Consider the following 24665-nt stretch of genomic DNA (forward strand, 5'->3'; position numbering starts at 1 on the left):
CCTGTCTACAGAAGGCGTCAGTCGAGAGCACAGCAGCAAAAAATGGCACTGAGTGGCAGTGGGAGTTCCATCCTGCGGACTCGCCTCACAGGAATGGAGCAGCAGAGGCAGCCGTCAAACTTATCAAAAGAGCTCTCAGTAGCCTCGGCGGAACGACCAGCTGCTACACCTGGGGGGAGTTCCAGACACTTCTCTACTCAGCAGCCAACTTGACTAACGAGCGACCCATCGACGCTGTGGCACAGGAGCAAGAGGAAACAGTAGAGTACTTGACTCCTAACTCCCTTATCCTGGGGCGTTCTGGACAAGGAGGAGACATGCACGGGATCGACGTGGAAACCCACCCTTGGCGCAGACTGAGGGCTGTCCAGGCTGGGGTGGACAAGTTCTGGTCGAAATGGAGTGAGCTGGCGGGACCAAACTTGTTTATCCGGCACAAGTGGCATCGAGCAGAAAGAAGTGTCAAGGTTGGAGATCTGGTCTGGATCGCAGACCAGAACGCTCTGAGGGGGCAGTTCCGGCTCGGCAGAATCGTCGTCACCTATCCGGACGAGGCTGGAGTGGTTCGGGATGCTGACGTGGCGACCTGTATGGCCTCTCCTGCACCTCTTGTATCCAGAACCCGGGCTAAAGACTCTACCCTGCCTTCGACCATCATCCTACGCAGAGATGTGCGGAGACTGGTCGTGCTGATACCTGCTGAAGACCAGCTGGAGGTATGAAAGTCCTCGCCATGGGTACCCAAAGACTCTCTGAACTTTATTTTGTTTAGTTAGTGGGCAACCCTGGGAGGCGGCTGAGCTGTGGGGGAAACTCACACTCAGTTAGGAGGCAAGGTGGTGGTGCCTACCTCCTTAGTGAGCCTTTCAGCTAAGGATAATCTTTTTTTGAAAGACATTTTTCTTCATTTTTTCAAGAGACTCATGTGACACTGTTTTAGTGGCCTCCTTGGATCTGGATCAGTCGGCCAAGTGGGAGGTGTTCGGTTCTTTTGAGTTTAAGTAGTTTATGGACATAAAAAAGCTCATTTATAAATAATGGGAACTGTGGAGTGTTAAAAATATGTTTACTTCATAATTGTCCTATTTAATAATTTAATAACTCTAATTCTTGCTTTACATTATGCGATACGTGTGTCAGTATAATGGTCATGATTATGTTTACGCATGCGCGACTGTGCGACCGCGACTATATGAATGGTTGCTCATAGCGTCACTCATTACATTCAACGTATTCAACGTATGTCAACAGGAGCACACAGCCCGTTGGTGAGTTAGATCTTGAACTGTAGTGTGTGAATGTATAATGTTTATAATGGTTTGCTATGGGCTAGCAGTAGTATTGTCGTTGTGTCCGCGTTGGTACACCGCAAGTATTAAGCAAGCAGCGCACGAATGTTTATGTAGCAATGCTATAGTGTTTAGCTGTGGCCAGCGTTGGCTGTTTTTGACAGGTTGCTCTGTCGGAACGCTTAGCGGACTGTAGCGTGGTGGTGGAGAAGTCCTGTGTTATTGTGTGATGATGTTTGCACGTCCATATGTATTAACTTACGGACTCTGTTGCCACGGAAATGTTTGTAGTATCGTGCCGGCCGGCATAGTGCGTGCGTGCGTGCTGCGTGCGATCTGCGCAAGGCACTTTGAGAATTGCATTCTGGGAAATGCAGTTTATTATTTTATATACTTATTGTATCCAGCTCGCTGTATTAACAGAGTTTACTGTTTACTAGTTTACTGTTTACTGCTTTACTGTGCTGCTTTATATACACATTTAGTGTATACGCAGTATGTATGTGGTTTGGTTATATGTAGGCTACTTGTGTGTATATAGGAAATGTATGCATGATGCCGGTTTTCTTTATATTACACTTTTTGTATCAGTAATGAGAGGAGCTGTAAGATTTTGTTACAATTATATTTCAGCAGGTATATTCTGGGAGAATGTACAGCTTTATTATATTTTGTGAGAGTCAAGTACAATAACATACTGTGATGCTTATTTCGTTAATTATTGCATTATTTCAAATGAATGTTATGGTAATGCCATTTTTATTTTATTCTTTCTTCCAGGTTTATGACCTGTGGTCTTTATCCAAATAAAATTGACTAACACGAGTCATGCCCGTGTGTGCTGCCTGTTATTAGCCTTTCGGAGGGCTGCATTCACCAAACTCCGAACAGTGCGGGTTGTTGTTTATTTGCATGGCTTAGAAAATAGGTAACAAACTAACATGAGAACGTTATCGAGTTGTTGGAGGAGGAGGAGGAGGAGGAGAAGGTTCACGTGGAAGGTAATGCAGATTGTATTCTGATGATGTGCCAAACTGCTGCTGTGATGATAATAATAGACCTATGCGTTCTATATTGTCCTAGCCCTGAAACATGATGGAACCTCCATGGCTAATATTGTCCTACCTGGATAACATCATCTTTTCATTTTGACATGAAATAATAATCCTGTACCGGTAGCGTGTAGCGTTTGGCTTCATTAACGCGATCGTGACAAAATAGCCTACAGCTGCTGCTGCCGCCGCCCGCAGAGCATACATGAACGGTAGCCCCATATGTGCCCTCTCCCTAGTGCTCATTCTGTATCTCGGAGCGTAGGGAGAGGGCACATATGGGGCTAACATGAACGGTAAAGATAACACCATTCTACAGGTTACACCTTTTTTCCCCATGCCACTAGAGAGCGAGAGCTTCTAGTTTTTTTTTTATTGACAATTCCAAAATGTGTTCAATTCCCCCAAATCAATAGCAGTGAACAACATCCACCCCCCCCCCTTTCTGGTCACTCACCAACAGTGTTGCTTGTGGCAGGACATTTAGATTTTAGTTTTAGTCTCTTGAATAGCTTCCATTCAGTTTTAGTCACATTTTAGTCACCTGGAATGTTTTAGTGTTAGTCTAGTTTCAGTCGACTAAATGTCATAAGATTTGATCTACAGTTGATTTCTACAAGCTCACAACGCGTCGCAGCTTGCATCCAAGTGTAAAATGACTTGTACTGGATCTCTTGTCCACTATAGTCCCTTTCCTAACATTTTAGTCTAGTTTGTATTTGTTGACAAAACGGCATATTTAGTCTCAGTTTTAGTCATCATAGCTTAGTTTTCATTTAGTGTTTTCGTCAGTGAAAAAAAGGTAGTGGACGAACATTTTTCGTCTTAGTTTTAGTCGACGGAATCAACCCTGCTCACCAGGCCGAACGGTTTGCGGAGCGGTCTTGATATCGTGAAGGTCGCTATAGTTCGTATCCCCGGACCGGCACGTTAAAATTACCACCGCTGAAGTGCCCTTTGAGCAAGGCATTGAACCTCCTCTACCATGAAATGTTCTATGAGCAGGGCCTGGCTGTAAACAAGTTCTTGAGCTTAGTCCAGTTACCCTGCAGGGTAAACATAGTACCTTTCCTTTCCTTACCACTGGGCCTCTCCTGATCTTCAGCACCTCCTCTGGTCCTGTCCTTGTCTCCTCTGGTCCTCTCCTGGTCTTTATCACCTCCTCTGGTCCTCTCCTGGTCTCCTCTGGTCCTCTCCTGGTCTTCAGCACCTCCTCTGGTCCCATCTCCATCTCCATCTCCATCCATCTCCATGGCCTCCTCCTCCTTGGTCTTCTCCTTCTCCTCAGGACCTCGGCTGACCGAGTGGACACACTGAGGAGGAGGAGGAGGAGGAGGAGGGTGGTTCTGGTCCTCGGGGTCTGGGTCCGGTATTCCGTTGCAGGTGGTCTGACGGTCTGTGGCGCTGCCCGGGACTAAACCTGTCAAAGTGGCAACCGGACAAGTAGGCATGTAACCATATATCCTATATCCATATATATCACCACAATATGTATCGATTTTCACAAAAAAATAAATAATCTTAAGATGTTTCTGCACCGTCAAATAGGTATACATATAAGATGCCATCAAAGAAATGAAGAAATATTAACTCGAGCTAGGTTTAAACATGAAAGCATGTTTACAGTTGTTGCACAGAAACTAAGTAATTTTAAGTAATGCTACTTTTGCAATGAAGTTAAATAAAAAAATGTGAAAAAAGCTTGGGTGGAAGATTTTTCGGGCATTTGTCTGGAAAATAATTGTGTTGAAAATATCGTGAACCTCATATCGTGATACGTATCGTATCGTGAGTTGAGTGTAGCCTGAACATTTAGACTCTCGTAGAGGTTTATTTTTCAGATTCTGACCAATCTTTCTACGAGAGTCTAAAAGAGTGACACCCAAATATGGTCGAGGGATTAACGTTTGTACCTCTAAATCACTCTTACCTTGTTGTACAAATGCTAAATCTAAGCTGCTTTTTCCTTTGCCCCACTTGTCCGGTGGGTGTGCGGCACCAATTAAACACCGTAGGACGGTAGTTTTCAATAAAAACAATGGTATTTTGATCCACTCTTGTCGGAATCTGGCGGCCATCTTGGTTTTCTCTCCATTGTAAATGCACAAGAGAACCCTGGCCGCTAGGGGCGCGGCAAATGTTCTGTTGCGCATTTACCACATTTACAATGGAGGATTCCCAGACAGAGTGGATCAAAATACCCTTTTTTTTATTGAAAACTACGGCCCTACGGTGTTTAAATGTTTGACGCACACCCACCGGACAAGTGGGGCAAACGAAAAAGCAGCTTAGATTTTGCATTTACATAAGGTAAGGTAAGGTGATTTTGAGGCGTTGCTCCCTCGACCATATTTGGGTGTCACTCTTTTAGACTCTCGTAGAGAGATTCGTCAGAATAGAAGAAAACCTCTACGAGAGTGACTCTAAATGTTTGGGCTAAGTTGAGCGTATCGTTACATGCCTACGGACGAGTCAAGTCATCCCATTAATGTTTGGGGTAAGTTGAGTGTATCGTTACATGCCTACGGACGAGTCAAGTCATCCCATTAATGTTTGGGGTAAGTTGAGTGTATCGTTACATGCCTACGGACGAGTCAAGTCATCCCATTAATGTTTGGGGTAAGTTGAGCGTATCGTTACATGCCTACGGACGAGTCAAGTCATCCCATTAATGTTTGGGGTAAGTTGAGCGTATCGTTACATGCCTACGGACGAGTCAAGTCATCCCATTAATGTTTGGGGTAAGTTGAGTGTATCGTTACATGCCTACGGACGAGTCAAGTCATCCCATTAATGTTTGGGGTAAGTTGAGTGTATCGTTACATGCCTACGGACGAGTCAAGTCATCCCATTAATGTTTGGGGTAAGTTGAGCGTATCGTTGCATGCCTACGGACAAGTCAAGTCATCCCATTATTAACCGTGAGTTAAGCGTCAACAAAATGGAAACAGCGTCATTACTCTGTGGAGCGTCCTTGGTGTCTTCCCCCTGCAGGTTGGCATTGTGCTGGTCCTCTGTGGTGGGGGTCCCGGGGCCAGGGGCCCCCTGTGTGGTGGTCCCACTCCCAGCCTGGCTCTCCTCGTCCTCCTGGCCTCCTCCCGGTGGTCTGCTGCAAAAGGTCATTATAGTGATTATTAAAAAAAACAAAAAAAACAAAGAAAACTTTTTTGTTAACTGCAACCACATAAGGACTAGATAAAAACGATAACTAAACTGAAACGGTGTTTACGACTAAAACTAACTGAAAGGATGAAACCATATCTCATTATATTATTATAATTATTATATTATTATATCCGTCAGGTGAAGGGTTGAAAAGGACAACAACTAAAACTAATACAAACTAAACTAAAACTATTAGCGTTTTAAATAAAAACTAAAAAATAACTAGCAAACACGCTTTTAAAAACTAACTGAATGGCCCAGGCGGTGGCGTAACCGTCTGGGCATCCAGTCGCAGTGTGGCCGCGGGTTCGACTCCCGAGCCCGACACGGCCTTTACTGCATGTCTTCCCCCCCCCCCCCCCCCCCATCTCTCTCTCCCGTTTCCTGTCAGCCTACTGTCTGTCCCTTCAAAAAACTAATAAAAGGCGTAAGCCGCAAAAAAAATCTTATAAAAAATAAAATAAAACTAACTGAATTAGGGGAAAAAAAGTTGAAACTAATTAAAACTAACTGAATTAGAAAAAAGGAAAAAAAAAGTCAAAACTAACTAAAAACTAAATTATAATGAAAAATCCAAAAAACGATCCTAACCTTGGTCTGCTTGGAGAAACGTGGCCGTTACAGTTCACTTCCATCCGGCTGTCCTCCGACACCTCCTCCTCCTCTTCGTCCTCCTTCTCCTCCTTCTGTTGTGGTCGTTCCTCCAGCCTCTGCTGGGGAGGGTCCGCGGGTCCTTTAGAGGAGGGGGGAGCATGGTTGTACATATAGGCATATGTCATCGTTACAAATTTAAGTCAACGATTAACACTCTGAGCGCACAGCAGTGTTGATTTCGTCGACTAAGTAAAACCAAGACGAAAAATGATCACTGACGAAAACTACCGTAATTTCCGGACTATAAGGCGCACCTGAATATAAGCCGCACCAGCCAAATTTAGGGAAAATCCCAAATATATACGTATACAAGCCGCTCCGGACTATAAGCCGCTAGGGCACTATCGTTCTTTGAACGCGTTCGTTCGGGTACAACACTGTCTGCCACTGATATGACGATTGAAATTCTTTACTTGGAATAATACCCCTTGAGATACAATATCTCGTTTTCGAGAGGGTCCAGATATAGAAAAAATTGTTTTTTTCAGAAAATTGTCATGATTTAGATCAAGACACTTTTTATTAAATGGGTTAAATACGGGTTAGGGTTCTAACCTGCGGCGACGTCCTGCGCCGTAGCGGATGTGGCGTCCGTTGACGACGAGGGGGCGCGGTCATCCGTGGTCATCTCCTGGTCCTCCCCCTCCTCCTCCTCCTCCCCCTCCTCGTCCTCCATCCTCTTCTCCAGAAGCTCCGCCTGTTTCTTCTGCTTCTTCTTCAGTTTCTTCTTCTTGTTCTTCGACATCTTGGCCGCCTGCGGGGGAGGGGGGGGCCGAATTAATTAAAGGTACGGTAACATGGTGGTAAAATGTGACCAGATTTGACTGAGCGCCTGCCACCGTTAACCTGACGCTGCCAGATCCAAGAAGCCTTTGCTACACAAATTTGTTTCACAGCTTATTGGGATCTGGGATCTCGGAAGCAAATTCGATGACGGGGCAGTTCCTTTTTTTCAAGATACTTGGTAGATGATTGGATGGGACCGTCTGTCTATCACCGTGTGGGCGTGCAAACACAACCAATCATATTGACGTGTCTATATAGCTTCATATCCCGCCCTTAGCTCACGCTGATTGGTTCGGTACGGAACGGATCGGTGTTAGCTGAACTCCCTGAGAGATCCCAGATGGAAGCTGTGTTGGGGAACATGCCCAATACCGCCCCCATCTGGCAGCGTCAGGTTATGCCACCGTGCCAACCTCCAGCGTTTCACCAGAGGAGAGAAAAACTATTGAAATTATTTATTCTTTTATCCAAAATGAGTTAACCCATTTTTGGGGCGGGAACACCTTTTGGTGATAGCATTATGTTATGCTTCAGCTATTGAAAAAATTGCAGATCTACAAGCTACGAGCTTGTAGGTCTGCTATTTTTGAAAAATCGAAGAACGACTGACATAGAAACATAGCTTTTTCAGAAAAGAAAAGATTTTAGAATCTGATCTCAGGTCAGAATGAGTTAATAGCACAGGCAGACTCTTCACATGCTAGAGCATGTCTGAAATAAGTGTCAGAGCTGAAATCGACGATGTAAATATGAAATAACTGCTTAAACATGTAGCTAGGTGTAATGTTAGAGACCACAGAAGACATGTAAATATGAAATAAATGCTTAAACATGTAGCTATAGGTGTAATGTTAGAGACCACATAAGACATGTAAATATGAAATAAATGCTTAAACATGTAGCTATAGGTGTAATGTTAGAGACCACAGAAGACATGTAAATATTAAATAAATGCTTAAACATGTAGCTATAGGTGTAATGTTAGAGACCACAGAATACATGTAAATATGAAATAAATGCTTAAACATGTAGCTAGGTGTAATGTTAGAGACCACAGAAGACATGTAAATATGAAATAAATGCTTAAACATGTAGCTATAGGTGTAATGTTAGAGTCCACAGAATACATGTAAATATGAAATAAATGCTTAAACATGTAGCTAGGTGTAATGTTAGAGACCACAGAATACATGTAAATATGAAATAAATGCTTAAACATGTAGCTATAGGTGTAATGTTAGAGTCCACAGAATACATGTAAATATGAAATAAATGCTTAAACATGTAGCTATAGGTGTAATGTTAGAGACCACAGAAGTGAACCTTTCAAGCCTGTTTTCTCTGCAAGACATTACTCTATAAGCCATATCTCCAAAACCGGTGGGTCAAACTAAACAACCAATATGTCAATTTGAAGCTATGATTCCCTGCTTTCACATGACATGAAAAAACAAAAGTAAAAATAAAACGCAATGGCAGTCCCTCAGTAGAATGTGGTCACATATGCTGCCTCAGATATAGTTTTTTTTCTTCAGTAGAGATGTAAGTACAGTGTAAGTACAGTGTAAGCACAGACTTACTGGTTTGGGTGTCGGTGCCGTGCTCACTGTAAAGGAGACAAGAAGAGGAAATATGAACATCAGAGAATTATACCATTTTCCCCACATCAACGTTTTTAACTCAAATGCTTCTGGGTCCCTGGAACTACATATTTTCAGATGGGGGGGGGGCTCGGCAGACAAATACAGATAATTCTGGGGGTCCTTGATATGAAATAGTTTGAGAACCACTGACATAGAAACATAGGGTATTTCAGAAAACTAGCTATTAGTGTATATTTATAGGGCGCTAGCCCCTCCTATATTCAGCTATTAGTGTATATTTACGTCTTACAGAAACATTAAAGTCTCGTTGACAATAAATGGAGAATTTACGTCACATGTGGACGAGAAAGTAGACGTTGTTACGCCATGATGATGTACGAGTGGGCATGTAACGATATCGTATACCGATATATGTATCGATATTAATCCCGACGATACGAATCGGTTTTTTTTTAGGGGGGCTAGTGAATTATGGTGTGTGTGTGAAATATGAAATGTGAGCTTAAATCAAATTCCATCATATTCAAGTGCTTTTGGAGAGAAATGAGACTGAGTCACTTTTAGTAGTAGAGCACTGAGGGGGGGTTAATTATATAAAATTAAAAGAAAATGACATTTTTCTGGAAATTATCTTTGGTTTAAAATATAGTGGAAAACTTGTATCGTGGACCTCATATCGTGATACGAATCGTACCGTTAAGCTGAGTGAATCGTTCCGCATTAAAGGTCTGAACGGGAACCCCTTTTGGTGTTTTAAGCATCATGATATACTTTAGCTATTGAAAAATAGCAGATCTACAAGCTCATAGTGCCGCACTATGAGCTTGTAGATCTGCTATTTTTTGAAAAATCCTGAAATATATATTCTTTCAGAGTTTCAGTATTTAACTCAAATCTTTGCTTCTGGGGGGGGGGGGGGGGTCCCTGGAACTACATATTTTCAGATGGGGGTCGGCGGCCAAATACATATCATTCTAGAGCTATTTTAGGTCTGCTATTTTAGAAAAATCGAAGAACGACTGACATAGAAACATAGCTTTTTCAGAAAACTGTCAGGATGTAGAAGAACATTTTTAGAATCTGATTTCAGGTCAAAATGGGTAAAAAAAAAGACAGTTTTTAAATTTCGACGTCCGGCTAAAATGGGGTGTAGGACGAACGGACGGACGGACCTGCGGAGCCGGAGGGGGGCGGGGCTCCGCTCTTCTGCCACTGCGCGGCCTCGGCGGCCATCTTCTTGACGTAGGGCTCGTTGACGGTCAGCAGGATGTTCTCCGGCTTGATGTCCGTGTGGATGATCTTACACTTGGTGTGGAGGTAGTCCAGACCCTGGAGAACCTGGAGAACCACACACACAGACACACACACACAGACACAGACACAGACACGCACACAAACACACACACACACACACACACACAGACACAGACACAATCAAAGAACCGTTTACAGCTGCTGTAAGTTTGCAGCGTTAGCATAGGGGCTAGCGTTGGCTAATGTAGCCTTGTAGGTCTACCACTGTTACACCTTCTGTCCCTCTCAGTGTGGATTTTATTTTTGTTAATGCAAGATGAAAACAGCAATGCTTTGATTCTCCACTAATCGGTAATATCGGCCAAAAACCATATCGGTCGATCACAATTATGAAATATTAAAATGGAGACGTACCTGTCGTATGATGCTCTTCACACAGGGCAGAGGCAGGCCTTGGTAATTGGACTTGATGATCCACTTGAGCAGGTGATGACCCAACACCTCAAACACCATGCACACATCTGGACAGCAGGGGGCACCGATAAGGAAGAACACACAACAACCACAACCACAACAACAACTCCTCCTGGTCACCCCACCACCGGAGCGGTGGTCACTTCACCACCGGAGCGGTGGTCACGGTGGTCACCCCACCACCGGAGCGGTGGTCACCTCACCACCGGAGCGGTGGTCACGGTGGTCACCCCACCACCGGAGCGGTGGTCACCTCACCACCGGAGCGGTGGTCACGGTGGTCACCCCACCACCGGAGCGGTGGTCACCCCACCACCGGAGCGGTGGTCACCTCACCACCGGAGCGGTGGTCACCCCACCACCGGAGCGGTGGTCACCTCACCACCGTCACGGTGGTCACCCCACCACCGGAGCGGTGGTCACGGTGGTCACCCCACCACCGGAGCGGTGGTCACGGTGGTCACCCCACCACCGGAGCGGTGGTCACCCCACCACCGGAGCGGTGGTCACCCCACCACCGGAGCGGTGGTCACCTCACCACCGGAGCGGTGGTCACCTCACCACCAGAGCGGAGCGGTGGTCACCTCACCACCAGAGCGGTGGTCACCTCACCACCAGAGCGGAGCGGTGGTCACCTCACCACCGGAGCGGAGCGGTGGTCACCTCACCACCGGAGTGGTGGTCACCTCACCACCGGAGCGGTGGTCACCTCACCACCGGAGCGGTGGTCACCTCACCACCGTATTATTAATAATAATAATAACAATAATTGAGGATACGCGTGCCGTTCATGCCAGAGATCTTGAAGTCATCCAGAAGCTGCACTACTTTCTCTCTGCTGGGGTCGTCAGGGTCTGTGTTTCTCACCTGGAGAGAGAGCGAGAGAGAGAGAGAGATACGGATTACTATACTACTGTTCTTATAGTACCGGTAATACAACACACACACACACACACACACACACACACGGCTCCGTGCACAAACAAGCACTCGAGTGCTTGTTTGCTTGCACAAACAAGTTAACCCATTCTGACCTGAGATCAGATTCATACGAGGTTTCCACTGGACACACACTGGTCTGATTAACCCATTCTGACCTGAGATCAGATTCTAAAAATGTCAGTCGTTCTTTCGATTTTTCAAAAATAGCAGACCTACAAGCTCGTAGCGCGCCACTCGGTGGCGCGCTACGAGCTTGTAGATCTGCTATTTTTCAATAGCTAAAGCATAACATGATGCCAACACCAAAATGGGTGCCCGGTCAGAATGGGTTAACATGTAGTGCACATCTTTGAATATATATTTTTTCACAGCGAATGTTTTTAACTCATATCTTCACTTCTGGGGCGGTGGGGGGGGAACAATATGTTTTCAGACGGGGGTCTGCGGCCAATTATATATCGTTTCTGGGGGTCCTTGGCATGCAAAAATTGAGCACCGCTGACATAGAAAGTCCCGGAAAAGAATACATGTTAAAGTGGAGGAGGGTGAATTGTCCTGTAACAGATGAATGAAATAATAAATGTTAAATCCTCACAGATTTCAGCAGTTTTATCTCGTCCAGAGCCGTCTCCGTGTAGTGCTCTGCGCTCTTCACCACCTTCATCGCCACGAAGCGTTTCCCCCTTCGAGAACACACACACACACACACACACACGCACACGCGCACACACACACACACACACACACACACACACACACACACACACACGCACACGCACACACACACGCACACACAGCACAGACAAAACTATTCATTTCATCGCACAGTATTCTATGCAAGATTCTACAACAGGTCGTTAAGAGGAAGCAATCCGATTGGTTGAAACGGTTTCAAGCCGTTGAACAAACCAGCACCGTTCACCTATAATCAAAACAAAGAATTCAGTCGCTCTGTTTTCCCAGAGCGCTATAGCAAACTCGGTGGCTAGGCTAGCTAGTTTCTTTGGACATTTGTGGTCGTAGTGACTACATCTGTCATTAAATGAATATACGGTATTCTTTCAGCGATTTTCTTAGTTTTAAGGGTAACTTCAGTGATGCTTGCAGAACTCGACTTCGTCTCGTTCCTGACCGCATCACTGTCGTGGCAATAATCACGTTAAACAACACCCTCTCGTGTAATATTGCTTAAATAAATCAATCAGACCTACTGTATGTGCTGCGTGTTTTCTGTAAGGTAACTGTACTTACTGTATGTCCCAGGCCAGCCACACGGTGGAGAAGTGGCCCCAGCCCAGCTTACGGATCACGTGGTATCGGCCGTTGTACAAGTCCCCGATCTTCACGTGGTGATATCCACCTGGACCGGAACCGCAACGCAATCACAAGATATGGTTAGTGGACACTGGACCGGAGCAACAACGCAGTCACAAGATATGGTTAGTGGACACTGGACCGGAGCAACAACGCAGTCACAAGATATGGTTAGTGGACACTGGACTGGACTGGAGTGTGTGTGTGTGTGTGTGTGGGGGGGGGTGCACTGGACGACGATATTCTTTCAGCCTTGATTCACACACACACACACACACACACAGGGCTCGACAGTGCGACTAGGTGCTCGCATTTGCTTATCACGATTGACCATTCAATCGTGATAAAGACAAGTCTCTGTCTACAGCAAGTGCACATTCTATAGTCGCGGTTCTATACCTACATTTATATTTCTGAACGGCGGTGTCGTTCGCCAAAAAGAGCAGAGCTGCAAGCTAACAACGTGTCGAGCTGTTCCTGATATATGTAAACGACATGACTTCAGCTTGTGACTGCAACTTGTTCCTGTTCGCAGACGACTCAGCACTGCTGGTCTCGGACAGGAACAAACTGCAGGTTGAAAAGACCCTCAGCTCTGAACTCGGTAGAATCTGCACCTGGCTCGCTGATAACAAACTATCTTTACACCTGGGGGGAAAACTGAATGCATTCTCTTCGGATCAAATAGTAATCTCAGCAAGGCAGATGACTTCTTGGTTAGAGTGGGTGACGATATTATCACACGTAAAGATGAAATTACTGTCCTAGGTCCCATCCTATGGAGGCCAATCTTTCCGGTGATAAAATGGCCACCAACGTAATCAAAAAAGTTTACAGGATCTCCTCACTGGTCAACAAAAACACCTTGAAGACCTTAAACCCAGCAGATCTACAAGCTCTTAGCGCGCCACCGAGTGGCGCGCTAAGAGCTTGTAGGTCGACTGACATTTTTAGAATCTGATCTCAGGTCAGAATGGGTTAAGTCTCTCTCTCACCCCTGCAGTAGTCGTTGGGGTCTTCCTGCTCGTCGTCGTCAGAGCCCAGGATCTCCTCGTCCTGTTCTGGGAGAGGGGAGTCTCCCTGACCGCCCTGAGACCCTCCCCCTCCTCCTCCTCCTCCTCCTCCTCCTCCTCGACCATGACCAGGCTCAGGTCTGTGGGACAGAGAGACAAACGACGATAATGAATTGCGTTTTTATAATGAATTGCATTTTTATAGCACTTTTCTAAGTGCTCAAAGTGGTTCATTCATTCATACATTGGGAGGTGAAGCGGCGAACAGTCGAAGCCAGCGTCCTCACTTCCCACATTCACACACCGACGGTGGCGAGCTCACACCGACCGACTCACTGGAGGCAACGTAGGGTTCAGTGTCTTGCCCAAGGACACTTTGACTGTGCTTTGAAGTGCTTTACAGACCGCTCCGGTCAATATACTGCCTCCCCCTGGCCAGCCGGGGCGCCTGATGGAGGGGAAAGGAACTGGTTGGAGTAACGTGTTCCTTCCACGCGCTACGTCCAACCAGGGAAACTCCCCCCTGTCAGGTGTAAAGGAGCAACTTGGACACTCAGGCATGAAGGAAGCATGAGTTCAAGTCCGTTTCTCTCCCCAGGTTGGCGGAGGGTGTGTAGAGCCCAGGATCACATTAGATTTTTCTACATCAGTTTTCTCAAAAAGCTATGTTTCTATGTCAGTCGTTCTATTTTTCAAAAATAGCAGATCTACAAGCTCATAGCGCGCCACCGAGTGGCGCGCTACGAGCTTGTAGATCTTTTTCAATAGCTGGAGAGGAGAGGAGAGGAGAGGAGAGGAGAGGAGAGGAGAGGAGAGGAGAGGAGAGGGCATGCAGGGTGAGGGCGTGTGAGGAGAGGAGAGGGAAATGGAGCGGAGAACAATTGCACTGGTCAAAAACAACAACAAAAACAACAACAACAACAACAGCAGTGCCACAACGGAGGTTTGTTCAGTTGTCTGGGGTGGTGTGGGGGGGGGGGGGGGGTGCACATGTAACACCCAACACCGTTAGTTCATTTACACTTGTGACCAGATTTGACTTGGAGCCTGCCATCGCGCAAATTCCAGCTTTTCACCAGAGGAGAAAAACTTTTGTATGAGTTAATAGCACAGGCAGACTCTTCACATACTAGAGCATGTCTGAAATAAGTGTCAGAGCTGAAATTGACATGTAAATAAATGCTTAAACATGTAGCTATAGGTGTAATGTTAGAGTCCACAGAAGACATGTAAATATGAAATGAATGCTTAAACATGTAGCTATAGGTGTAATGTTAGAGACCACAGAAGACATGTAAATATGAAATAAATGCTTAAACATGTAGCTATAGGTGTAATGTTAGAGACCACAGAAGACATGTAAATATGAAATAAATGCTTAAACATGTAACTATAGGTGTAATGTTAGAGTCCACAGAAGTGAACCTTTTCAAGCCTGTTTTCTCAACTCTCTGTTTCTCTGCAAGACATTACTCTATAAGCCATATCTCCAAAACTGGTGGGTCAAACTGAACAACAAAATATGTCCATTTGAAGCTATGATTCCCTGCTTTCACATGACATGAAAAAACTAAAATATCCCTGGGACTCATCTATAAAAGACCATCCCTGTACTATTAATATTATTCCATTGAAAACCTGTTTGTGTCCTGTAATGTCTATAATTTTGTAATGTATTGTGTATGATCTTGTCTGTATCTTTGAACGGTGACGTCATGTGACGCAAAACAAATTTCAGTGCAAGCCGACAATAAAGTTCTCTCTCTCTCTCTGTCTCTCTCTCTCTCTCTGCCACTCACATGCAGCTGAGGCCGCTGGCTATCTTGACAACAGCGCTGTTGAAAGAGAAGATCCAGGCCAGCAGTCCAGTCCACATCATGGCCTCCGAGAAACACAACGTCTAACAACACACTGAAGACTGAACTATGGACAGGCTTCACTCAACCGAGCTAGGCTGGACTGCTGCTCTAGTACAGTATATAGTACAGTGACGGTACAGTACAGAGAAACAGACCACACTGCAACTGTCACGAGAGAGAGAGAGAGAGAGAGAGAGAGAGAGAGAGAGAGTGAGTGGGGAGGGAGGGAATGTAATGATGGGAGTTTCACGCAAGCCACATGCATGCCATGCCACCAGAGAGTGGAGAGGGCGAGAGAAGAGAGAGAGAGCGGAGAGGGCGAGAGAAGAGAGAGAGAGCGGAGAGGGCGAGAGACGAGAGAGAGTGGAGAGAGAGACAGATTGTTAGTGAAATAGAGAGGGAGGAGGGAGGAGGGAGGGGGGACGACGCACTGAGGCAGGCATGGCATGCCCAGATAAGATGGAAGACCCGATTAATAATGAATTAATAATGAATTGCATTTTTATAGCGCTTTTTCAAGCGCTTTAACAATGGTTCATTCATTCATACGTTGGGAGGCGAACAGTCGACGCCAGCGTGTCCTCACTTCCCACATTCACACACCGACGGTGGCGAGCTCACACCGACCCACTCACTGGAGGCGATGCATAGGGTTCAGTGTCTCTTGCCCAAGGACACTTTGACTGTGCTTTGAAGTGCTTTACAGACCGCTCCGGTGGTGAGGTGACCACCGCTCCGGTGGTGAGGTGACCACCGCTCCGGTGGTGAGGTGACCACCGCTCCGGTGGTGAGGTGACCACCGGAGCTGTAATAACGTTGAGCGGTGGTGAGTAAAAACAGAGAGAAGGGCTGGAGCGGTGGTTTACTCTTCACCGCGGCTCAGACAGTGACGTTTTCTGGCTGCGTAGAAAAAAGCATTTTTTCCCATGAGTGTCCTGAAACTGGGGGGAACTAGATCATAAGGACTTCCTCACAGGTACTCAACCAGAGGAAGTCCTTATGATCTAGTTCCCCCCAGTTTCAGGACACTCATGGGAAAAAATGCTTTTTTCTACGCAGCCACTGCTCTGTGGAATGCACTCCCTCCAGCCCTGAAATCCCTACATTCTATTGCAATATTTAGGAAAGACCTGAAATCATGGCTCCATCTACACACTCACTGGTCATAGTTAGCTTCTGACCCTGGATAGCCCATCTCCCAACATGCTCAGGACTATTCTCCCAGGGTACCTCTTGTCCTATGTATATAGCTCCCAGCCTTATATATAAGGATTATTTATTATATGTTCCATGGTTGTTTTGTCTGTACAGTATGTATGTGTATAGTTTCATGTTACAAAGTGGACCACAATGGAAACAAGCCAAGGCTTTTTTGTGTCTAAGTCCATTTGGCGTTTTTTTAAATGATGTCATTTTCTGTAATTTTCTTAAACTGCCAATAAAGTATTCTATCTATCTATCTATGTCATGTTGTAGTTCGGTGGTCACCTCACCACTGACAATATTAGACTATGAACAACGCTTTAGTCAGCAGAACTGTCTGGTTGGACACTATACTGGGATGGCGAGCCAGCCGGTCAGTGTGGAGAAATGAACCCCAGACAGGGTGAACATTAGACCAAAAGTTAACAACAAAACCAAAGATTTCCGTTGCTCGTTATGGTAATGAAAGCAGTCCCTTAATAATGCCAGGTGTATTCAGTGCAACGCGTCGCCTCCTAAAACAAGACGTTATAAATACAATAATAATGTTTGGTAAAGAAGATCACATAATACAGCTTTAACCCATTCTGACCTGAGATCAGATTCATACCAGGTTTCCACTGGACACACACTGGTCTGATTAACCCATTCTGACCTGAGATCAGATTCAATAAAAATGTCAGTCGTTCTTCGATTTTTCAAAAATAGCAGACCTACAAGCTCATAGCGCGCCACTCGGTGGCGCGCTATGAGCTTGTAGATCTGCTATTTTTCAATAGCTAAAGCATAAACATGAAGCTAACACCAGAATGGGTTCCCGTTCAGAATGGGTTAAGCTATTGCCAATTAAGTTCAAACCCTTGCTCATGTGTACATGGCTTGTGTATAGAAGCTGGCCATTACGACTGATCAGAGAAAAAATTTAAAATCAATAACCAATTTAAGCCTTCGACTGAATAGGCACAAATTAACAAGTTACAATGCAATGCTAATCTACAAGAACAAAACATGTCTCCTTTTTCCTTTTATTTGCACACTAAACTGTCAAACAAAGGAAAACAAATGATGTATGATGTTAAAGGTACAAAGGGAGTCTACCAACGCGCCTCAAGCCTAAAACGGCTGATCCGGTGCTTCACAGGTGCAGGGACATCAAAGTTGCAAAAGGAGAGGAGACTGGAGCAACACGGACATTTAGAGCCTTTTATTAAGGTGCTGAGTATTCATCGTTTAGTAGTAGTCGTTTTGTATACTCAGCACCTTAATAAAAGGCTCTAAATGTCTGTGTTGCTCCAGTCTCCTCTCCTTTTGCGATGTATGATGTATGTATGCATCTCCATTGTATTGGAGAGGAGACACTAAAGGCCAGAGTGATGCTTCCCCTAAGAGTCAAAGTGGTGAATAATGATGACAGACAGTAGTACTTAAGTATACTTAAGGTAATTCATAGCTTCAGTCCCTCTGGAATAGATCCTGTCTGCTGGAATATGACACAACCGTCCAACCGGATGCTTGCGGTGGACTGTCTCAGAGGCTTGGTTGGCAACAGGGTACGGTCGCCCCTTTTCCATCTGTCTCTCTCAAGGCCTATTCATAGTCTGGATTTTCGGTGGTGAGGTGACCACCGCTCCGGTGGTGAGCTGACCACCGGAGCTGAAATAACGTTGAGCGGTGGTGAGTAAAAACAGAGAGAAGGGCTGGAGCGGTGGCGGTGGTTTGCTCTTCACCGCGGCTCAGTGACGTCATGTTGTAGTTCGGTGGTCACCCCACCACCGTAAATCCAGACTATGTATGAGCCTTCAGATAACATATCATTCAGTTGGTAACAGGTACAGTCCCATTGTAATGTAAACATCACGAGGTGCAGGCAGACATTCAGGCTAAATTCAGGATAACAGAAAAAGTCCCGGGGACTTAAATCCATAATAACAGGGATCTGTTTCATACAGTGTCTCCTATACTATGAAAGAGCTTCTTTATCTCTGTTGGAAAGGGAGTCCGTCTCTCCCCAGATGTTCTGTTTGAACTAAATATGCCCATTTTAGATCATTCAAGCACCAAGGCCAGCACAAAATGATAAGATGCTCAGTCAAAGTGTGCGAGACTTCTCTGAACCATAGGGTGCGTTCGGAAATGTGCACTGGGAACGTGGTCAGTTTGTTGAGTGTGGTGGGCGGTGACGTCACAGAGTGCGTTCAGTGTGCCTTATTTACGAACGACCACAGCTGTGACGCATTCACACCGATTCACACCGGAGGACCCCAGCTTCAGGGTTAGGGTCTCTCAGTGGACGACCCCAGCTTCAGGGTAGGGTCTCTCAGTGGACGACCCCAGCTTCAGGGTTAGGGTCGCTCAGTGGACGACCCCAGCTTCAGGGTTAGGGTCGCTCAGTGGACGACCCCAGCTTCAGGGTAGGGTCGCTCAGTGGACGACCCCAGCTTCAGGGTTAGGGTCGCTCAGTGGACGACCCCAGCTTCAGGGTTAGGGTCGCTCAGTGGACGACCCCAGCTTCAGGGTTAGGGTCGCTCAGTGGACGACCCCAGCTTCAGGGTTAGGGTCGCTCAGTGGACGACCCCAGCTTCAGGGTTAGGGTCGCTCAGTGGACGACCCCAGCTTCAGGGTAGGGTCGCTCAGTGCGGGCACTCGGCACACCCGGTGCGCAGCGCACTGGGTTTTCGAACGACAACGCACCGAGCACACTGAATAAACGAACGACGAGAGACGAGAGAGCACACCAGTGCGTTCAGGGCGCATTTCCGAACGCACCCATAATATCACCCAGCTAAACTTTCACAAAAGCATAGGTCACGGTTTAAAAAAGAAATCACTGCAGGCTGATGTAAATGGTGCATTTATAAAGCGCCCTTTATCCAAGGCACTTTACATAGATTGTGCATTTAGGTGGTTCACACACACACATTCACACACCGCAAGGCACCGACCAACCAGCACTTCGGGAGCAACCACCAGGGGTTCAGAGAGTCTTTTCTCAAGGACACTTCCGACACGAACTCAGCCCCGGGGAGAGCCCACAGCCAGGGATGGAACTGGGAACCTTTCGGTTCCCGACAGGGCAACTCTAGCCTGGCCTGAGCCACTGCCATGTTCGACACTCACATATAAGAGGACAACAAATTAATAATCCCAGCATGGCTGGTGGGTGTTTTCTAACACTTGTCTTGTACAGTACCGTCTGTAAGCAACACCCTTTTAGCGTGTAATGCGTCCAAAAGCAGCTTTACAGGAACCAAAGAAAGGATGTGTGTGTGTGTGTGTGTGTGTGTGTGTGTGTGTGTGTGTGTGTGTGTGTGTGTGTGTGTGTGTGTGTGTGTGTGTGTGTGTGTGCTGGACAACAGTCTTTAACTTACTTTTTGCCATTTTTCTTCGGCTTCCTTCCCTTCTTCCTCGCCTGCATCACAAGTACTACAAAAGAGAGAGAGAGAGAGAGAGAGAGAGAGAGAGAGAGAGAGAGAGAGAGAGAGAGAGAGAGAGAGAGAGAGAGAGAGAGAGAGAGAGAGAGAGAGAGAAACATTTGTTTATGTAATTAGAAAGGCAATAGAGCCCCGCAGCCCCGCCTCCTCCAGAGGAATACTGGACTACTCGCCCCGGTGCTTGCCCGTTTTTCCTCCCGGAATTTTCCCCAGTGAGGGGGATAACTTTGTAATATGCTATTGGCTGTTTGTATTCTTTTTGGAAAAATATAAAAAGATACTGCTGTGGAAAGGCTATATTATTTGACTTATATTGAACCTATAAACAATTTAGTATTATTTAGTATTATGTAAGGTTTTGCCCACTCAAATGGTACCTCGTCAGATAATCCCCACATTATCCTACAACAACTTCTGTGAACAGACTTCACTGTAGTAGCTTTTCATAAATTATATTTGTACTTAGGCTGTCTGCTGTCATGAAAATTTACAGTTAGAGAAATTCAAAGTCCAGCCGTCTGCTGTCCAGCCTCTCCCACCCCTCACTGGGGAAAATTCTGGGAGGAAAACAGAAACGGGGCGAGTAGTCTTGTTACCCTCCAGAGACCCCGTTCATTTTCCCCATAGACATTTCAGAAAGTATTTATTTAAAGACGTTTATTTAAACGCCGGCGCTGGGCAAAGCCAACTCTTGTCGTGACAAATCATGACAAACAAACTGAGGCTGGGCTGAACAAATAATTAGAAAGAAGAAGAAAACGGCAGGTTACAAAACAACACTTTTTTTTGTTGTTTTTCTTCTTTGTACTTAAGAATCTCCTATGCTTTTTATTTTCTTATTTTATATTTTAATATTTGATATTTTGTGTTTTATTTTGAGTTAAGTGTTTGTAAACAATTGTAAGTATTGCCTTTGTTAAATGTTTGTCTGTGTCGGAGCCCATGAAGACTAGCTTTTGTCAAGGCAAAAGCTAATGGGGATCCTTATAAACAATAAACAATAAACAATCAATAGTTTAATAATATAATAATAAGAAGTAATAATATTTATCTCTCTCTCTCTCTCTCCTAATGGTACCAACATCAATACAGTTTAATAATATAACAATGAATCATATTTAACATCAATGCATCATGGAATTGTGGACAATATAATTATTGGGTCTGAGACTATGGTGGTCCGTGAGTCAAAACGCAAAACGCCCCGATAAAAATGCTATGAAAATGGTTACCGGTACTTGAAAACCACTGATCCACACCATAGTATAATATAACAAAATGGTTCATAATGAGAAGCAATACTATGGCTGTCTGCTGCAGGTGTATGAGCCCGGTTTAGTATAGCAGCATGCAGTTAGCTCATCCTCATCATCATCACATGTGTAAATACAGATAGGTTAGCATCAAGTTGTGGCCGTTGGTTGGAATGATGGTTTATTTAGCTGCTGTTGTGTTTTGTGAGTGTCGACGTGACACACTTAATTGGACACCTTGCGGTTCTTGTCTTGTGTCCGAGCCGGTGCCGGTGCGACGAGGCACCGGCACCGGGTCCACACACAGCGGCATGTGGTGGTGTGTCTATGTTCACAATAATAAAGGCAAGGCAGCTCAAAGTTTTTTGGCGCAGCATGGATTGCATGGTACTGTGTGTGTGTGTGTGTGTGTGTGTGTGTGTGTGTGTGTGTGTGTGGCTGGCTAGCTCGGCTAGCTGCCTGGCTAGCAGTGTTACTTGCCAGGTTTTGGTTGAGAAATGAGCAAACCGGGTCTAGGAAAATAAAGACCCAAATTAAAATACATGAATTTGCAATTTAAAAAAATGGTAGATCTACAAGCTAGATCTGCTATTTTCAATAACGACAAAAAAAACCTTTTTTGTAAATTTGGAATATTTTTGGACTCTGTGGGCATTCAATGTTTTTTAGATGAGGGATGCAGAAATATTTATTTTTTGTTTGGGGGGGGGTCCTTTGACATGAAAATGTTTGCGACGCACTAGTTTAATTTAAAACACCACACACAACAAGCCCAAAAATAAGCAACTAACACTTAAAGGAAACAACATAAATAATACGGGTGGGGGAAAAACAAAGCCCAAAGTCTCGCTTATAACAAGCGGACATGGCAACACTAAGCTATAGCTAATAGCAGAGCCCCAGCTAGCACAGTGTTAAAACACACAGCGTGGTGTTTGTTTTAGTCTTTTGTCCAACAACTTGACATCCTTCTGTAAATGTTCTAAATGTTGCCTCGCCACAGAGACACAGCTGAACGGGACGGGAGGCTCGGTTCTGACTGCATGTCGTTGGGTTTACCTTTTCTGTCCATAGTGGTGGAGCTGTTGGCGAGAATGGATGGATCTGTTCTGTTGACTAGTGTTGGGTTGGTTTGGTTCACATGCAGCCACAGCGCAGGCGTCCGTCTGGCTGTGTGTGTGTGTGTGTGTGTGTGTGGTGGAGATGGATGGATGGATCCGGTCTACCCCTACGACGGATACGGAAACGGTCCAGTGTCTCTAGTCTAGTGGTTTGGTTCCCAAACTGGGGTCCGGGGACCCCCAGGGGTCCTTGAGGGAGTTTTCTTTTGATTGATTGATTGATTTATTTATTGATTGATTGATCCCCCCCCCCCTTTTTCCCCTCACTGTATATGTATCTTTTCCCTTTTTGCTTCCTTTATGATTAATTCCTGTTCTGTTCTTTAAACTATATAGAAGTGTCTATTTGTATGTCTCTAAATGTTTTGATGAATTGAACAAGGTGGACCCTGTTGTAAACACGTGTAATGCTTAATTGGGGTCGTCCACTCACAGTTAACAGTCTTAGTTTGTATTGAGTTTGTGCTTGAAATGTAGGCTGTAATTCTGCAAACTGTTAATAAATATTTCAATTGACAGTTTGCAGAATTACAGTACATTTCAAGTACAACTCAATACAACTGTTAACTGTGAGTGGACGACACCATTAAGAATTACACTTGTTTACAACAGGGCCCACCATTTTCAATTTATCAAATGAGTTCCAGGGGGGTCCCCATGCGCTAAATGATAGTTTGGAACCAAGTGGGCCCTTATATGGGTTTGTAACTCTGAGAGTTTGTACATTTGTCCACTCTCAGAGTTACATTAACATTGATTTTACAATATAAAGTGGGGTCCCGACTCCCAGAGATATAGAAATGCCATTAAATTGGGGGTCCGTAGCCTAAATGCAGGTAAATCTGGGGGTCCTTAAAATTAAACTGCATGGTTGAGAATCACTGCTAGAGCTGTAAGAAATCTTCTCTTATGGGGGTCCTTGGCATGTCTTTGCAAACATTACATCCTGATGTGAAAGAAAAGATATATTTTTTTATCAAAGTTTCTTTATTAATTTTTCAAATCAGTCAGAAATTGTTGCGATTTGTAACAAAGATACATTGAAATAAAAGGCACATACACATATAAATAGGCCTATACATATTCAAAAATAGGAAAGACATTTTTTCTAAACGTTATGTGTATCCCACTATCCTATGGACAATCAAAATCAGCTGGGAATATTTCATGTTGATGTGGTGTCATAATTACATATGTGGCACAATATCATGAAAATGAAAACATGACACTTGATGTGAAAAAGGTTGCAGGACCCCTGCTCGGTCCTTGAGGAGCTCACATCAACATGTTTTTTGATTGATTGAAGTATTTATTGACAGTTTGCAGAACTACAGTAGGCCTACATTTCAAGTATAGGCTACAACTCAATACAATGTTCACTGTGAGTGGACGACACCATAAAGCATTACACTTGTTTACAACAGGGTCCACCATTTTCAATTCATCAGAACATTTAGAGAATATAGTACACTTCTATATAGCCAAAAACAGGAAATCATTATAGGAGGTAAAAAGGGAAAAAAATATATATACAGTGAGGGTAAAAGGGGTGGGTGGGGGGGGATTCAGATTTTATGTGGGGCAGTTTCGAATTGCAGCCGTCCATAAGTGCCCTTTGAGAGCAGTTTTGAAAGAGTCATGGGATTTGCATGTCTTAATGACTGTTGGTAGGGTGTTCCACATTTTGGTGGCATAGGAGCGAAATTAATTTAGTCCCTTGTTTGTGCCGATATCTGGGTTGCACATGGTTTGTTGCACTCCCTCTGGTGTTGTGGGTGTGGACTTTGTTGACATTAAGGAAATATCTAGACAGGTACATGGGTATCTTGGTATGGTGTATCGAATCTTGTGGACCAGACCCATTGCAAGATGCTGTACTCTGTCGTCGACCCTAAACCATCCCAGCCTGTCAAAGTGGGCAGGGGTGAGGTGGGTTTGGGGGGTGAGGACAAGTAGGAGCCTGACCAGTTTGTTTTGGGAGGTCTGGAGCCTTGTTTTAAGGGCCTTAGAGGTGCTGTGGTGAAAACAGGTTTAAAAATGCATGTTATTTCTGCTTTAACATTGATTTTACATTATATATTGAGGTCTCAGTGTGTGTACACCTAATCTCCGGCACCGTTAAAACCCGGTCGATGCCAAATGTTGCACACACACTCCCTGGACGATGAACCTCTGCCACAAATGTTCCAGAACGGCCTGTTATAGCGCCACCAGGAGGCTGACTTTTGTAAAACACATGTGATATTACTCC

The 24665-nt window shown here is 45.0% G+C and overlaps 1 protein-coding gene across 1 annotated transcript; it reads right to left on the reverse strand.

The window, feature by feature from the left end:
- Positions 1 to 772: 772 nt before the first annotated feature.
- LOC308326076 (uncharacterized protein) lies at positions 773 to 22396 on the reverse strand (the record flags this gene model as incomplete). The annotated part of the gene is made up of 14 exons (XM_080778886.1): positions 22353 to 22396; positions 19978 to 20032; positions 13530 to 13687; positions 12472 to 12580; positions 11816 to 11903; positions 11058 to 11145; positions 10219 to 10325; positions 9723 to 9888; positions 8527 to 8552; positions 6716 to 6914; positions 6098 to 6239; positions 5302 to 5450; positions 3423 to 3761; positions 773 to 801 (listed from the first exon to the last, which is right to left on the reverse strand). The coding sequence occupies exons 1-14, from the start codon at positions 22363 to 22365 to the stop codon at positions 773 to 775; spliced, it is 1668 nt and encodes a 555-aa protein (XP_080635012.1). The 5' UTR covers positions 22366 to 22396.
- Between the last annotated feature and the right edge of the window lie 2269 nt (positions 22397 to 24665).

Source organism: Protomyctophum bolini (genome assembly GCF_963924005.1).
Source record: "Protomyctophum bolini genome assembly, chromosome: 2".
NCBI classification, from domain to species: Eukaryota; Metazoa; Chordata; class Actinopteri; order Myctophiformes; family Myctophidae; genus Protomyctophum; species Protomyctophum bolini.